Below are 16,300 nucleotides of genomic sequence, written 5' to 3'. Positions count from 1 at the left end.
AAATATTACATTTTATTCAGATTTCCAGTAGCGCCAATTTTGCACTTGCGCACATTTAAGGTTTCAGGGGCGGAACAGTGATGAGGACGTATTTGACATGGGCGTGGTGTCTGACGTCACACTTCGATGTGGGCGGGTTTGACGTGCACCGCAAATTCCAGAGGGATCTACGGTTTTTGCTAGAAGGTATACAGCTCCCTCCCTCCACTGCGCATGCGCACTTCAATACCGTATTATTTTCTTATTCAAGTGGCGGATCTTCTGTGAGTGACAGACGCCATCATGTCAATCAGATGGGGAATCTGCAGTGCAGGAAAGATCAGTCATGACTTTACAGTGGCTCTGAAGACCCTCTCACCTGAACATCATCAGGTAAACATCTATAAACATCCCTTCACTAAGAACAACTTAAAAGAGAAAACTTACTCGGAAAAATTCAAGTTTGACATTATTCTGCAAAGTATGAAAGTAGATCATGTTCAGTTCACATTTCAACTAGTTCTTTGATCTAAGTATGAAACGTATATTATAAGGATTATATTATACATCTTATATATTCACATGGTGACCTTTGTACTTCGATCAAACATGCGCGCGCTGTTATAACACTCTGAATAGTGATTTTAACCCACTGACAGACATTCAGTGCTTTAAATATGTAAAAAACCTGATGGATTCTACAGAAATGTGCATGATTCATTTAAACATGTAAACATCAGGAAGTTTTAGAAAGCACGTGATCTCTTCACACCAGTAATGCACCGGGGAAAAAAAATCTCCTTTAAAGGAACACAGACACAATTTCTTTATTTTGGTCAGTTGGAAATAGTACATATCGAAATAAACATAATGATGGTTTTGGCATTCAAATCATTTTATTCAACAAACGACAGGTGGTTGCTGTGGCCGCGCGTGACCTGAAGCGCGCGCAGGAGTTCGCGCGGACGCATGACATCTCGCGCGTGCACGGCAGCTATGAAGAACTGGCTAAAGATCAAGAGATCGGTGAGATGTGAACTGATCCCAGAACAGCATAAGTCAATTCTGTCTTCAATCTTTTCTCCATCTCTAAAACGTTTTTATTGATTCTTTAGTCACTGTGAAATTGTTTTATTTTTAAATAAATGTTTGGCTAGTGCCCTGACACTGTAGTGCCCTGTTTTAAAATCCTGAGAAAAAGTTTTCTCAAAATGTAATTTCACATTCTTCATATTTGCAACACAAGTGTCCTATTGGACAGTTTGTCTTATTAATGGTCTATTTATTTATTCGTTATTTTTGGTTGATTTCTCCGTACTATACCTTTAGAATTAGTTTCCAAATTTTGTAGTTTTTTCAGTATGAATCTTGTATCGATGCCTTTTAGGTTTTGAATATTTTTGTCTATGGTGAACTTATTGTGACATTAAAAAAAAGTCCATCAGAAATAATGACGAGGCTCTATAGATTTGCATAATGTACCGTCAGGTTTGTGATGAAATAATGTAAAGAGATATCATATTGATTGTAACGGAAGCATACTGACACGTGTCATGTGACGGGGCTGATGATGTAATGGTGCTCTTCTTCACAGATGTGGTGTACGTGGGCGCCATTCACCCTCATCATCTGCGTCTGGGTGTTTTATTCATGAACGCGGGGAAGAACGTCCTGTGTGAGAAACCTCTGGCCATGAACCTGAGGGAAGTTCAGGAGCTGATCGCCACAGCCAAGCGGAACAACGTCTTCCTCATGGAGGTGAGCAGATGTTGAACAGACGTCATATAGAGTCTCAGATTGTGTGCAGATGTCGTGAGGTCTTCTGCTCTCCAGATGAGGCTCTTCACTTCAACATGTGTATTATTTGTTCTTGTGCAGGCCGTTTGGACTCGATTCTTTCCGGCGTCACTGGAGATCAGTCGGCTGCTGTCTCAGAGCGAGGTCGGGGAGGTGAAGATGGTGCGGGTGGACTTTGGCGTTCCCATCATGCAGACACCTCGCGCTGTGCAGAAAGATCTGGGCGGAGGCGCTCTGCTGGACATCGGCATCTACTGCCTTCAGTTTGTGTTGATGGTTTACAACGGAGAAAAACCTCAGTGTGTCCAAGCTACTGGAGTGTGTCTGGATACAGGTACTGAACTCACTGGACACTCCCACACCAACACCACGTCAGGAGATCAGAGGTCAAGAGAGGTGTTTGTTTGTTGTGATACATTTCAGGTGTAGATGAAGGAATGATTGTCACACTGAAGTTCTCTGGAAACAGAATGGCCGTTTGCATCTGCACGATGGCTGTGGAGCTTCAGAACGAGGCCGTCATCGCCGGTACTAAAGGCACCGTCAAGGTGACGCATGTCTTTGTATTGTGGGCTGTTTTGTCTACCGCGTGTGTGTTTATTGAATCCTTCCATTAGTGCCCAAAGCTATAGACCAAAGCACCCCTGACACGTCTGAGGTTGAGAAATCTAAGATGGGTTTTTACTCTAATGAACTCCTCTTTTAGAAGTCTGAACGTCTGTAATGTAAATATTTAAGGTACTTCACTATAATTTAATTTGTGTGTGACTTACACAGCTGTTAAAGTGAAATTCATGCTGTACAGCATACAGTCAAGTGTGTGAATGTAAACATTTGGGGTTTATGAGTGTAAACATGACATGTTGTAATGGATTGTGTTGTTGTTTTGAATCAGATTCCCGCTCATATGTGGTGTCCGACGTCTCTGATGGTCAACGGTGTGGAGACTCAGTATCCTGTTCCTGACCCCGCTCTGCCTCTGAACTTCCTCAACAGTACAGGCATGCGCTATGAGGCCGAGGAGGTCCGACAGTGTTTACTGAAAGGTGATTTTTTTAATGTGAAATTTTAATGTTTTTTTTTCTCTTTTTTTATTTTGCTCTGCCCACTTAAACTATGCACTGAAACTATGTTCTGTTTTTGTTATGGAAAAGTATATTAATTTTAGTGTGTAACAAAGCCCTTTTTTTATTAATGAAGAACAATTTGAACAGTATTATACAAATAAGAGTACATAAACCTATACATGTCAGGGGTCACCAAAAAAAAAAGTTAAACTGAAAGCCCTTTTACATAAAAAGCTTGCATTTATTAAATAGCTTTATAGTTGTACTTGCTTTAAATTTTTACTTATTCATATTGTTTCCAAATAAGCTTTAACTTCATTTTTAAAATGCTCAAAGTTGGTTATCTTTTCTTATGAATATGAAAACGGGCCTTTATAATAATAAAATCAAATATAAACATTAAATCAGTATCATCCTCCACTGAAAACACCTTTACTTCTTTTTTTTAGGTAATAATACAATACAAACAAAGAAATATATAAAACAAGAGAAAGATGAATAAAAATATACCAATTAAATAATAATACAAAATGTGAAAGAATAAATAAAAAATTACAAACAAATACAAAAATAAAAAAGGGCATTCAATTACAAAAATTTGAAAAGCTTCAAAACGTCTTTAGTTTTTTCATGTTTCTTATTCTGTGTCTTTTGTATTTAATATGGTTTTAAAATAAAAATCAAGGTCAGTATGGCAGAAAGTAATATGAGAGTTTTCAATCTGTTATTTTGGTTTAATGGATGAAAAAACTCTGAAAGAAAACTCTGCACCTCTGCCTTGGAATAATGCGCACTGTGAGCACTATATAAATCCGGGAATCTTTGGAATACTCTTTTCAACATACTACGATTTGGAACATTCATATTCTTTTTTAGATTTAGAACGGATAGTATGCGAAATGGTACGCAGCATTTCTCTTTCTTGTTTTTTCGTCTCTTTTTCTCTGCCTTGGTCCACAAGTTGTAATATGTATATTGTGTCTCGTTTCTAAAACTTCATCTGCAGTTTTAATAGCAACCATGAGATGTCACTTTGGTGTAACAGTACAAGAGTGAATCTTACAGAAATAACGAAAGGATGTAAATACAATTTCGAATGTATTAGGTCTGTTTTGATTAATGCATTACATATGTAACAGTAAGTCAATTTTACATTAAAAATTACTACAATCCTATTCTCTTTACATTCGATCTGGACATAATTGTTCATTAAACAAGGATACATTTAGTAACAAAAACTGGAATGTTTTTCTACAAATCTTCTTAAAAATTCAATAATATGCAGTAACAGCAGCTGGCTCAAAATTCTTATTTTATATTTTACTGTCATATTGATGATTTTCATGAGATTCACCGTCGTGCTGGGATTAAGATGATTTAATCCTGCAATCTCTGTTTAATGAATGTGTTGTAGGTTTGAAGGAGAGCTCACGCATGTCTCACGCAGACTCAGCACTGCTGGCCGAGATCATGGATGAGGCCCGGAGGCAGGTGGGCGTGGTCTACAGTCAAGACAACCAATGAGCTTCAGCTGTAGCTCACACGCATCCTGAAAGCTGGTTACAATTTACAGTGTTCAACACAACATTCAGGTGTTCGCTTTAAAATGTTAATAAATATCTACATCATGTGAATTATTGAGTTGAAGTTGCATCTTTAGATTTATAAGATCATAACGGTGTTTACAACAGTGTCAAATAAATGCACCACTTTGGGATAAATCTGAGTTTTTCTCTTTTTTTCATGTGATTTTAATTCTGATCTATTGGCACATTTCTAGACAACATACTCCGAAGGAGTCATTTGGCAAAGTACCAAGTAAACACCTAAACTATACATCACACTGTTGCTGTCGTATATCCACAACATTCTTATTCACATTCCTAACCATTTAGCGGTTAATAGTCATGTAAATAAATGATCTTTTATTTTAAGAGCTTACTGGGACAGCCATGTGTGAAATCTCCTCTTAAACCACAGATTAACAAGAATCTCACTAAGAAAGTGAAACTCTTAATGTATGGCGCAGATATTTAATAGAAGAAAAATACAAAAAGGTATGATGAAGATCATATACAAATTTAAAACTTTGTTAAAGTTAAATTTAAGTGTGTTCATGTTTTTGTTGTAACGTGAAATGAAAAAAGTATAGTCAGGTTAAGTGCTTGTCTCCTTTATTAATTCAGTCATGAATAGCACAACATTTCAGAATGATACTACAGTTATTTTTAGATTTATAATAACATCTTGATCCCTAGCGACACAAAGCAGGAAGACTTAACACACACATAACACAAAATAAACACGCATTCAACACACGAGCATACTGGAGCAACATGATGGAGGAATGTGACCGTTACTGCAGCATCAACATTCACCTCAATTCTTATTTCCTACACTGATCTGATAAACTATTCTCCTGTTCCTCTTCAACACAATGAAACGTGTGGGTGTCATCATTTCTCTAAGGTTAGCCAAAAATATATATATGTATATCGTTTATAGCATTGGTTTCTCTGACACAGCTCACAGTAAAACTAAACAGATGTAACATGGTTTGGGTGTGAGAACACAGTGCAAAACAAAACGCAGGCAGAGTAACAGCACACAAACTTGAGTTACACATGAGGAGTCATCTCTAAAGAGCATCTGATCTGTGGATAAATCAGTCAGCACAGTGTGGTCACAGCGCTCTCCTCTTCTCCATCAAACCTAAAAAGTGACATTCAGTGCATGTTAGTAACACACCTGTAGATAAATAAGAAATAAGCACATAGAATTGAAGTGATGATGCTCCACTGGTCGCTCATCTGCTATTTGAGATGGTGGTCCGGTGGGCCTGCTCGAGTGACGGGAGGAATGAAGTGAGGAGGAACAGCGAAGAAGTGTGATGTTTACTGCACTGGAACAACACGCATGGTGTTGGTGTAACCGGAACCCGGACGCCAGCCGGTCAGAACGATGACCACATCCCCAGGCTTGAAGAATCCGCGAGCCTTGCCTGAGAAACACAGGAGCAGAGTCAACCTGACAGAACTTCAACACTTGAATATACAAGATTCCATTCAATCAACAAAAAAATCTGCACGTGTGGTCTAAATTCATCATTCATGCCATAGCTAATGTAGCCGTTCCTGACATCGACTCTCTCTTACCGACATCCATTGCGAAGTTAACCCGCAGGTCCACGTCCTCGGCCCAGACGTCATTGGACTGTTCATTGTAGAGTACGGGGAAGATGCCGCGGTACAGGTGAGCCTGACGGGCGGTCTGCCCATTACGGGTCACAGCTATGATTGGTGCGCGGGGCCGGTACCGTGAGATCAGATGAGCAGACCTGAGTCAGCAGACAGAACAGAAGTGTGTGAATGGGAACAAGCTGATATGCAGAACATTTCTACAGATGATTCGGAATATACGCCATGTACTGTCTGACAGACGTCTAATCATTTGTACTGCATTAGTTTCCGAGCTGACCATCATGTGATTTCTATTAACGTGATCAAGAAATAGTAAATAGAAGTCACACGCCAGTCATCTCGACTAATACTGAACACATGAGGAAGATTGTAGTCTATACTGCTAGCTCTTCTCACACACAAACACGCTCGACAGTCATTCAGGGGACCAAACTAACATCATGATCTTATAATGATGATTATTCTAGTCACGGTCAAGAATACTTTCAGCAGGAACCCCTCCTCTCTTACCTGTGACAGCTGTGTTCCACCTCTTACCTGCCGGTTTTGGTGAGCACGATAATGGCGCTGGCGCAGCATTTGAAGGAAGCCTCGACGGCACCCACAGCAACAGCGTCTGACGGGTCCCTGGTCATGAGGGTGGAGCGTCTCAGCTCCTCAAACAGCTGTCTGTGGAACGTGGCTGCTTCAGCTTCACGGGCAATCTGACAGCGCCGGCCGGTGAAGGGAGGGAGGGAGGGGTTATACACAATCACTCCAACAACCATACACACCCAGACACAGAGTGAGAGAGAAATAGAACGACACATGGACTAGAATGTGTCCACCAGTCCTGCCCTGTACTCGTCCACTGTTTTTAAACATCTGGTGAGAAATCAGCATTTCAACATTACCCAAATCTATCATACTGATTTACATTTCACAGGCGGACACTTATAAACAAGCCGTGTGCCATGTGTCTCTCTCTCTCTCTCTCTCTCTGGTCAAGTCTTCTGTCCCTACTCTCCCTGGTCCCTGACGTTTGGTATTCCACATCATCTCCATTCCACCTGCCTACCTTCCAGACCCAGTCAGGACTATTAACGCAGAGGCCATGCATTTAAAGGAGGCCTCCACGGCACCGATGGCGATGGCCTCGGCGGGGTCGGTAGAGGGGGGCGTACAGCGCCGCAGCTCCTCAAACACCTGCCGGTGGAACATGGCCGCCTCTGCTTCACGAGCAATCTGATGTGACCAGCACACAATACAACCAACAGAGAGAAAGAGGGGGAGGGAGAGCGAGAGCGAGAGGGAGAGAGAAAAAGGAGTATAGGAATAGAGATACAGAAGAGATGAGGGAAAGAGGGATGACATGAATGCAGTTAGAAAAAGGTTAGTGTAAAGAAAACAATATTAAGGATAAAAACACATCCAGTTGTTCTATTAAATGATATTAGATGCAAACACCCAAACAAACCTTCACTATAATTAACATTCTAAATGTACATGAAAGATTCATACGTGTTCATACGTGTAAGATTGAAGGTGAAAGTCAGTTTAGAGCCGGGCTGAAATCAGTGAATAATCTATCTGGGATTAGCCCAAAAATAGATTCTTCACATTATGTAACGTAAAACAAAAGACCTTGAACAGTCTTGAAGTGTAAAACAGCTAAACACTAAACATATCAACACAACACTTTGACTGATATCACAATCATCCTCGCCAGTCCTGCAGACCCGCTCCAGGAGAATCTCATACAACCATCATACTGCCCAGCTCTAATCTGAGTGTGATGTCATTAGAGCTGAATGAACACGTCATGCACTCACAAAAGCAAAGGATGAAATGAACGGAAGAAATGTGAAGGAGGAAGAGAAACAAGGCTGGAGGTTCACGCAGGTAAAAAACACAGAAGTCAGAGGAACCTTAAACATGCTGCTGCGAGCTAAAATGCTAAAATATCTGAAAGCAGCGTACACAGTTGACGAAGAGAAACGGCTGGTGAGAGAACTGCAACGTCTGTGATGTCAGAGCATTTGGAAAAGAACTCTCAGACATGCCAACTGTCAGCCAAAAGCACAACACACTAATATCAGCAATAAGAACTGATCAGAAATTGAGCAGACATTGACGTGTCTCGTGAGCTTTAGCAGACCGCTGTTTCCTTTGACTGACCCTGACACAATGCATGGAGACAGGCAAATAAAGAAAAACACATGCTTAGAAGAGCACTTCAGAACTGAAGCATGCAGTCAGAACTTCAACAGTTAGTATGCCGAGTATACAGTACATGAACAGGATTATATAAGTGAGGTGTGTGTGTGTGTGTCTAACAGGATTGACAGTAGGGGGCGCTCTCACCATGTGCTGGGTTCTCACTGCCTCCACAGGATAATCTCCCTTCGCTGTTTCTCCACTGAGCATGATGCAGTCAGCACCGTCCAAAACGGCGTTGGCCACGTCACTGCCCTCTGCACGTGTGGGGCGGGGCTTCTTGATCATGCTTTCCAACATCTACACACACAGAAAGAGAGAGAGAGAGACAGGTGACAAGATTGTTCTGGAAGACAACAGTATCTTTGTCCTTGATCTTAACTGACACTTTTTCATGCACATGATCACAATGAAACAGTTTAAATGTTACAAAACATTTAAAAAAACACAATAACCATCCACATTTTCTCTAGAACCAGATGAGTATTTCTATGTTGCAGAGTGTTATTTCAGTTCAGCTGACCTGTGTGGCACAGATGATTGGCTTTCCTGCTCTGTTGCAGCGCCCGATCATCATCTTTTGAGCCAGGAACACTTTCTCTGTGGGAATTTCGATCCCCAGGTCACCGCGGGCGACCATGATGCCATCACTAGCCTCCATGATCTCATCAAACCTGGTGAAGTAGAGACAAGAGTCAAGAAAAAACTCAGGAGAACAAAGTACTAGGGTTGGGAATCTTTTGGATATGCATTCTTGGTCACGATTCGATTAAAAAGCCATTCACGATTTTTAATAATGATTCTTCCTCAATTCGATGTATGGGTGCCAGACCCCTCTCGCAAAAAAAAAATCTTCCTTTTCTGTTCCGATAACATCAACAATTGTTATATTAACTAGAAAATCAAAAATCTGTAAATCGCTAAGAATCGCTAGAGGACTGAATCGCCATTTAAATGTGAATCGATTTTTTTACCCACCCCTACAAAGTACACTAGTGATGACCTCACCTGCGCACGCCCTCATGGTTCTCCAGTTTACTGATGATCTTGATGTTCTTGCCCTTCTCTCCCAGCACCTTACGGACCTCGTGAACATCAGCCGCTTTGCGGATGAATGAGGCGAAGACCATGTCCACTCCCATCTCCACACCAAACAGCAGGTCCTTGATGTCTTTGTCTGACACAGCCGGCAGGTCGACAGCAGCCCCGGGGAGATTCACACCCTTCTTACTACCCAGAGTTCCTCCATTCTCAATCTCACACACAAGATGGTCAGAACCTGAGAGAGACACAGACATCATTGATTCTCGGAGCATCTTTTGAAGCCATTCAATCGGTCATTTTGACTATGTTCTCATCAAAAAGCGACGAGCATGGACTCAAACTTAAGCTTTAGTGATCCCTCACCGATCTCCAGGACCTGGAGCGAGATGAGACCATCATCGATGTAGACCTTACTGCCAATTTCAACCACATTAGGGATGTTCTTATAGTCCAGCCAGAGGTTCTCCTCATCACAGTTATCCATGAAGGAATCATCAAGGGTCACTCTGATCTTATTTCCCTTCTTCAGTTCCACCTCTGCCGTGCCGCTCTGAATCAGGACAGACAGACACATATTTAAGTCCCTGTGAACTGGAAGGTGCAACTGGTTTTATTTTTCCGTATTTTGACACATTTCCAAGTAAAATGTCATTTCGAAATAGAAAAATAGTGGGCGTGGCTTTTGTATTTGATTGGATGTATAAATGCATTTTGCAATGAAACTGGCAGCAGACTGACAGTTGAAGGAGAGGAGTTAACGGATGCTCTGCCCAATCCGTTTCACATACATTACGTCATTTAAGATGGATAGTCATTACAGGAAGTGCATTTTCCGATTTTAACTAAAGATTATGAGCAAACAAATTTTACAAAGAGAACGAACCACATTGATCAACCATTAATAATAAATGCTGAAATATTTCATGAAAAAAATAAGAATTGCAATTTAATATTTCACTGGGACTTTAACATAAGTTAATACCAAAATATCTGTTCTGTGAGTCAAGAACTACTGCAGGAAAATCCAAAAACTATTAAAATACTTTTTACAGAAAAACTCTACTCACAAATCAGTACAATAAAAAATCCATACAAATCTTGCATCTCACAGCAGCTGGACACCTTTTAAACATCTTGAATGAGATTGCAACAATTGAACTAACCCCTTTGATGAGACCGGTCCTGATCTCAGGTCCTTTGGTATCCAGGGCGATGGCCACCGGTCTGTACTGAATGCTGCCAGGCTTAAAGCTGTCACAGGCCTCACGTACATTCCTAATGGTTTCTCCATGATACTGAGAGAGAGAGAGAGAGAGAGAGCGCGCGAGCGAGCGAGAGACAGTTAGAAAAAAGAACAGCTAATAGCAAACTAAAACAACAGATAAATGAGAATTTGAGCCGTGTTGAGCATACTCTTCATTTGAATCATTTATTTACTGTTAGTTTGGTATTAAGAGTTCAAATATTACATGTATCAATGCAAACACAGTGCAAAATTCCACAGATATAGTGGTCACACAATAGCTCGATAATAACGTGGCAACAGTGGTTACATCATTCTAACCGTGACTTTGAACCTGCTCACACATGCACTTAAACGAGGTCCAGGCCATTGTCTAGACGATCAGAACTGGGTTACGTTCTCTCACGCACACACGTGTTGACACACATACTTCTGTGATATAACAGTCCATGGGTTAGTGTAGTATATTTCATGAGCGGACTGTAAAACGGCACCTTTGAGCTGTGACGCTACTGATTTCATGTCATTATGTTTCAATTCAACAGCTGTAAGTGTTCGACCTCGAGTGTTTGTTTGATGAAGAGTGAGAAACGTTTATATTATGAGTTTGTTTAACCCGTCGGCCAGCAGGTGAGCCGAGATGCATCAGGGTTGGGTAACATGTACAATGAGACATATGAGCCTTCCTCTTGTACGGAGCAGGATTACTGTCGCAACAACACGGCAGCAGAAGGGTAAACTAACTTGTCTCACAATATTTTCACACCATTCATGTTTCACAATGATTCTGAACGATTATTTGGAGGCTGGTTCTGTCATCCATTCTCCTGACAAACTAATCATTATATGGAGCAGAAACAGACCAACCATTTATAATGACAGCACTCACTGAAGATAAGGTAAAACACACACTCTCTCTCAGTGACCTTTGACCCTGGCTGAAAGCATTTACTGTTTTTTCAAGCTTACAAATGTGACCTGTTTAACGTCACAAATACATTTTCAATTTGAGATTAATATGGACGGAGACATCAACTGTGTAACTAAACCTGAACAAGAATTCAAAGTGAAACATGATCTCAGAGCGAAGGTGAATAATGAAGCATTTACCTCGTGTGACCCATGAGAGAAGTTCATGCGGGCGACGTTCATGCCGGACTTGATCATCTCCTTCAGCATGTCCACAGAGCGAGAGACTGGTCCTGTGTGAAACAATCACAATATGCATATGATGTGTCTGTTTTCTGACAGATGTCATCAGAAATGTGATGATAATTTAAACGTGTCCCAGTTCTGGAGTCTGTAAACAGCTGAAAACAATGCATGTGACCATAGCGCTGATTGAAAAGACAGACCAGTGAACGTTAAGGACTCTCCATCCATTTACAAGTTTGCTCTGAGTTCGAGTATCTACTGACCGATGGTACAAATGATCCCAGTGTTGCGGGCGATGGTGGGCTCAGAGTCGATGTCTAACAGACACAAGTGCTCCAGGAAAGTGTCGGCCGTGGCCGCGTTGAGCTGCTGCGTCTGGATGAAGGCAGAGCCCATGTCTTGAGCTTTAGTGTGGGGCATCGTGGATGAGATGGGTTTTATCCTGCAGAGAAACAGACGGACCAATGAGATGACAGACACAGGAAATAAATCATCAATCAAAACTTCACAGACACTCCTCCTCCTGTCCAGATAATAAATATCTACTTCACAAGAGATCCGACAGCTATTAAACAAATCAGAAACAGAATCTTGTCTGTAAAGGTCAAACCTCGACTCTCTCTCTCTCTCTCACCGTGTGTGTGTGTACAGAAGGAAGAGGGGTGTGGCACAAAAGAAACGTTTACTGTCTAAGTTTCGCAACATATTAAACCACAGAACCGATCCGTTTACTTTTCTTATGCACCTGATTTCCAGAACATTCCATGTGTTGACTTTAACAGTCAGTCAGAACAGCAAAGTGACAACGTGTGGTGCCAATACTGAAATACAGCAGTTCATACATGTAGAGAGTGGACCGTGAGCAAAGATGACACATCACAACCCGATTACTTTTACAGCACCATAAAAAAACTCTGAAAGTCATCTGTGCTGATACAACACGCAGCAATCGCAGTAGACCCACAAACCTTCTCCAAACACATCATATGAGTGTGGAATTATGATGACGACGTCACGCGCCTTGACATTGTGGTTTTCCTCGACCATGAACAGAACCTCAGACACTGTACTTTGTGTGTCCTGGATTCTGTGTCTTAAGGTGGATGTTAACACAGGACGATTAAAGAGAGAGATAATCCACCTCACACACCCTCAAGGGCAGGTAAAGACAACTGCACGTGTGACGTTCAGCCTGTCATTGAAAGTGACACACACACTCTACAAATCACAACAAAACATGTATTAATTCACATCTTTGCTCAAACATGGTGATTTAATATAATGGAGTTCCAAATATAATAAGTGAATCCACATGTAAGGTCACAGCAGGTATGAGGTCGTGAGGATTCACTGTGTTCAATTGGCTACCACTTCATTCTGGTCTGATTGTGAGGTCTGTCTGTGGTACGTGAGGAGGCTCACACACACTCCTCCACTCGTTGTCATGTGATGATGATGATGATGATGACTAAGACGGGCACAGTGGAAAATGCACAAGCCCTCGTGCTGTGAGACACTAAAAGTGAAACCACTTCCTGTTACTACAGGAAATTGTGTAACTTTATAACCTAATAAAACCGCAACATGCAGCCGACTGGGATACTTTCTGGGAAGAAAAATACAAATACACTTTCACAGAGTAAAGCAAGTAGTCCTGTTGCCATGGCAGCAAGTATTGATGGATTTCATACTATGGGGTTTAACAAACAGTCAAAGCATCTGCTGCTTACACGGGCACAGAAGGTCAACGAGTGAATGTCCTGTTTTTACAAACTGGGTTACCTATGAATGACAAATATTTCAACAATCTCAGTTATCAAAACACTGAGCCTGCTGCAAAGAATTAATGCGACAACAAGTTGATTTAATTCTTCTGAATAAGCAGTTTACATTAACCAATCATTTCTCAATCTAAACAGAATTAACATTTTAAAATTAGTGTTCGACTAACATCACCACCATTATTACTCATGACCATAAATATTAAACTTCGTTTACAGGAAATGTGCACAACATTTTACATTTATGCATTTGGCAAATGCTTTCATCCAAAGCGACTCTTACATTGCATTATACAATGGTCCGTTTGAAGAATACACACTACGCATAGGTAGCTTTAGTCAGTTTGATTACATTTGAAACATCAATAAAAGCTTTAACTTTGCAAATGGCCATGGTATAACCGGGATAATCCACAGCAAGCCATGCGTTGAGAGGATTTTAATGCATTTCACGTCGGATGGTTCTTAACCTCCACATCATGCATTAAAATCCTTAACGCACACGTGATTATCCCTTACTTTTACATTTGTATCAGAGTATGTGCAATCCCTGGGATCAAAGCCATGACCTTGGCGTTGCTAGCGCCATACTCCAACCACTGAGCTACAGGAAAGAATTAAACCGTTAAAATAAATGAATGAGGTGGGTGGGGAGAGTCCACCCTTATATGATTAGAGCTTTGGGTGTACAGCTATACACAATAAAGCGCTTTATAAACGACTCATTTATTCACAAACAGTTACAATTCTGTCAGGATTCCCAGTTTTCAAACTAAATCTACAACTCCACAGTCATGCAGGCTCAGCGCCGTCAAGCTACTTTTTACGTCTGACAGCAGAGCTTGTCTATTAATCCACAACAATCCCTACAAAAGACAGCCAACAATTACAGGGATCGGAATAACCACAAACAAACAACATCAACAGCTGCAGTAACGCGGAATGCGTGTTTGGGCCCAGTCCTGAACGTACCGGTAGGCCCTCACAGAGACGTAGAGAGCCCGTCCGAGGAGCCTCAGAGTGTCCGAAAGACGCTCTCTAACCCGAGCACTGCAGCTGGAGACGTACGCATTGATCTGCGGAGAGGTTTGAGCACTAAATCCTCTTCTCTCGAGAGAGGAAAAAACACGCAGGGCACACGCATGAGCCCTGGGCTGTACAAGCAGACCGCTCCGAACGCTGCAGACCCTCATGAGTCACAACACACATACTGGTTTTGCTTTAGTGTGCTCACATTACAACACTGTACAAAAATACACACGGGATTTCATTGCACTCCCGGGGCACCAGACACACATGACACGTGACAGCGGATCTCACAGTCATGCGGTTTGGAATGTGAATGCAGACAGGTGGCAGCTCAGCATCAGCAGCACTGCATCTTACTGCGGTTTACACGCAGCAAATCATGCACATTTGATGATTATTCAACATGCTTTTATTAGAAATTACCATCTTGAGTCACTGCATTCGTAGACAGGTGCGCGTTGCAATTCTCAATAACATTTTTGCTAAAAACAAAACATAAGGAATGACAATTAGTTCTTAATAAGATTTATCGTTGCACCCTTTGTTCTTTTACTTTATCGTCTTTTGAAATTCTTATGTAACTTGACAGGATGTTGCAGAGAGCATTTACAAATTACAAGTGACGGACATTAAGTGCAAAAACCTTCCTTTCAGACGGTGTGGCAGTGGATAAAGTAAATGCAGAAACATCTACACAACTTCCACACTGTTTATAATAAACTTCATTTATTCTCTGTATATGGCTTCACATTAGACATACTTTATGGGGGACAACCATCCCCATCATCATTCTCCAAACACATTGGTCCTCTGCAGTGTCAGGGGGATGAAGACCATCCCAGAATCTCGAGCTGTAGAAAGGACACACTCCTCGTGTTCTCTTCATCTGTATAGATTTTTTTTAAACTCCACCGCAACACATCTGACGGTGAACTAGTGGAAGTGTGTGATTCACCACAAAAACATTGTGATCCTGCCTCATAAACACGCTTTTTATAATCATAATTACAATTTTTTCATCAACTCTGCGCCTCCATCACTTCACAGGACGCGTTTCTGTCCTTCAGTGCTCAGTATAATGACTAATAACGCAGAAAACGGGTGTCGACTGAAAACACGCGAGTGGGCCTCGGATGAGAGATGTGAAGGTCGAGGGTCTCGTGTTGTGACTTCGCAGAACTGGTTCTGGTCCAGTCATCGCGGGAACATGAGGGGGTATGTGGCGGACGCGATGCGGGTCACGTTTCGCCTCTGCGTCACGTCTCCAACGCATCCGAACTACTGCGCGAGGAGGAAATCGCACTCAAATCCATTCAACAGTCCAACTGAACCCCCCGTTACTGATTTAACTGTCGAAATGTGAAGACAGAAAAGATGACGTCGTGAGAAATGTAGTCGCTATAACAGCGGTGGATGACGCGTCAAATAACGGTTTAAGCAGAGACGTCACTTTCAATGTCGAAGTTAAAAAACAGTTTAAAAACGGAAACCACACGCTGACTGAAAACATTCGACCTGCTTTAACGAAACGATCATCTAAATTGATCTAAAAATGTTAAGAGCAACTGACAAACATAACACATACAAGTATGACGATGTTAGATATTGTGCAGCACTGCTGTGAGAGGACTCACCTGCGCTGGTCGACGGTCGGCCGGGAATGATGCGCCCTGGAACGCGAGCTCAAGGTGATCCGTCGAGTCTGCCGGAACTACTTTCATGCAGAGCCTGCGGGCGCGGAGTGATACTGATTACGTCGAACCTTAATAATGTCACTGTAAAGGTTTTATTTTTGCAGTATTCGAGGGC

The 16,300-nt window shown here is 41.6% G+C and overlaps 2 protein-coding genes across 4 annotated transcripts; one reads left to right on the top strand and one right to left on the bottom strand.

Moving 5' to 3' along the window:
* Positions 1–160: 160 nt before the first annotated feature.
* On the top strand, positions 161–4,477 carry dhdh.2 (dihydrodiol dehydrogenase, tandem duplicate 2). The gene is made up of 7 exons (XM_056766138.1): positions 161–372; positions 894–1,005; positions 1,574–1,737; positions 1,858–2,110; positions 2,200–2,324; positions 2,672–2,822; positions 4,258–4,477. Exons 1-7 carry the CDS (start codon positions 283–285, stop codon positions 4,365–4,367), a joined length of 1,005 nt encoding a protein of 334 aa, XP_056622116.1. The 5' UTR covers positions 161–282; the 3' UTR covers positions 4,368–4,477.
* Positions 4,478–5,000: 523 nt separating this feature from the next.
* pkma (pyruvate kinase M1/2a) lies at positions 5,001–16,265 on the bottom strand. Of its 3 annotated transcripts, none has more exons than XM_056765482.1 (11): positions 16,126–16,265; positions 11,945–12,123; positions 11,637–11,728; positions 10,447–10,578; positions 9,647–9,833; positions 9,248–9,518; positions 8,763–8,913; positions 8,387–8,539; positions 7,101–7,267; positions 5,999–6,180; positions 5,001–5,844 (listed from the first exon to the last, which is right to left on the bottom strand). In XM_056765482.1, exons 2-11 carry the CDS (start codon positions 12,099–12,101, stop codon positions 5,738–5,740), a joined length of 1,599 nt encoding a protein of 532 aa, XP_056621460.1. In that variant the 5' UTR covers positions 12,102–12,123; positions 16,126–16,265; the 3' UTR covers positions 5,001–5,737. The 3 variants fall into 3 exon arrangements, with proteins under 3 accessions (XP_056621460.1, XP_056621461.1, XP_056621462.1); XM_056765483.1 differs by lacking the exon at positions 7,101–7,267 and adding an exon at positions 6,581–6,747; XM_056765484.1 differs by lacking the exon at positions 16,126–16,265 and adding an exon at positions 14,915–14,937.
* Between the last annotated feature and the right edge of the window lie 35 nt (positions 16,266–16,300).

The sequence above is a fragment of the Triplophysa dalaica genome, chromosome 14 (assembly GCF_015846415.1).
Source record: "Triplophysa dalaica isolate WHDGS20190420 chromosome 14, ASM1584641v1, whole genome shotgun sequence".
Classification (NCBI taxonomy): domain Eukaryota; kingdom Metazoa; phylum Chordata; class Actinopteri; order Cypriniformes; family Nemacheilidae; genus Triplophysa; species Triplophysa dalaica.
The sequence above is the reverse complement of the archived record's forward strand: the minus strand, read 5'-3'. Positions and strand labels throughout refer to the sequence as shown.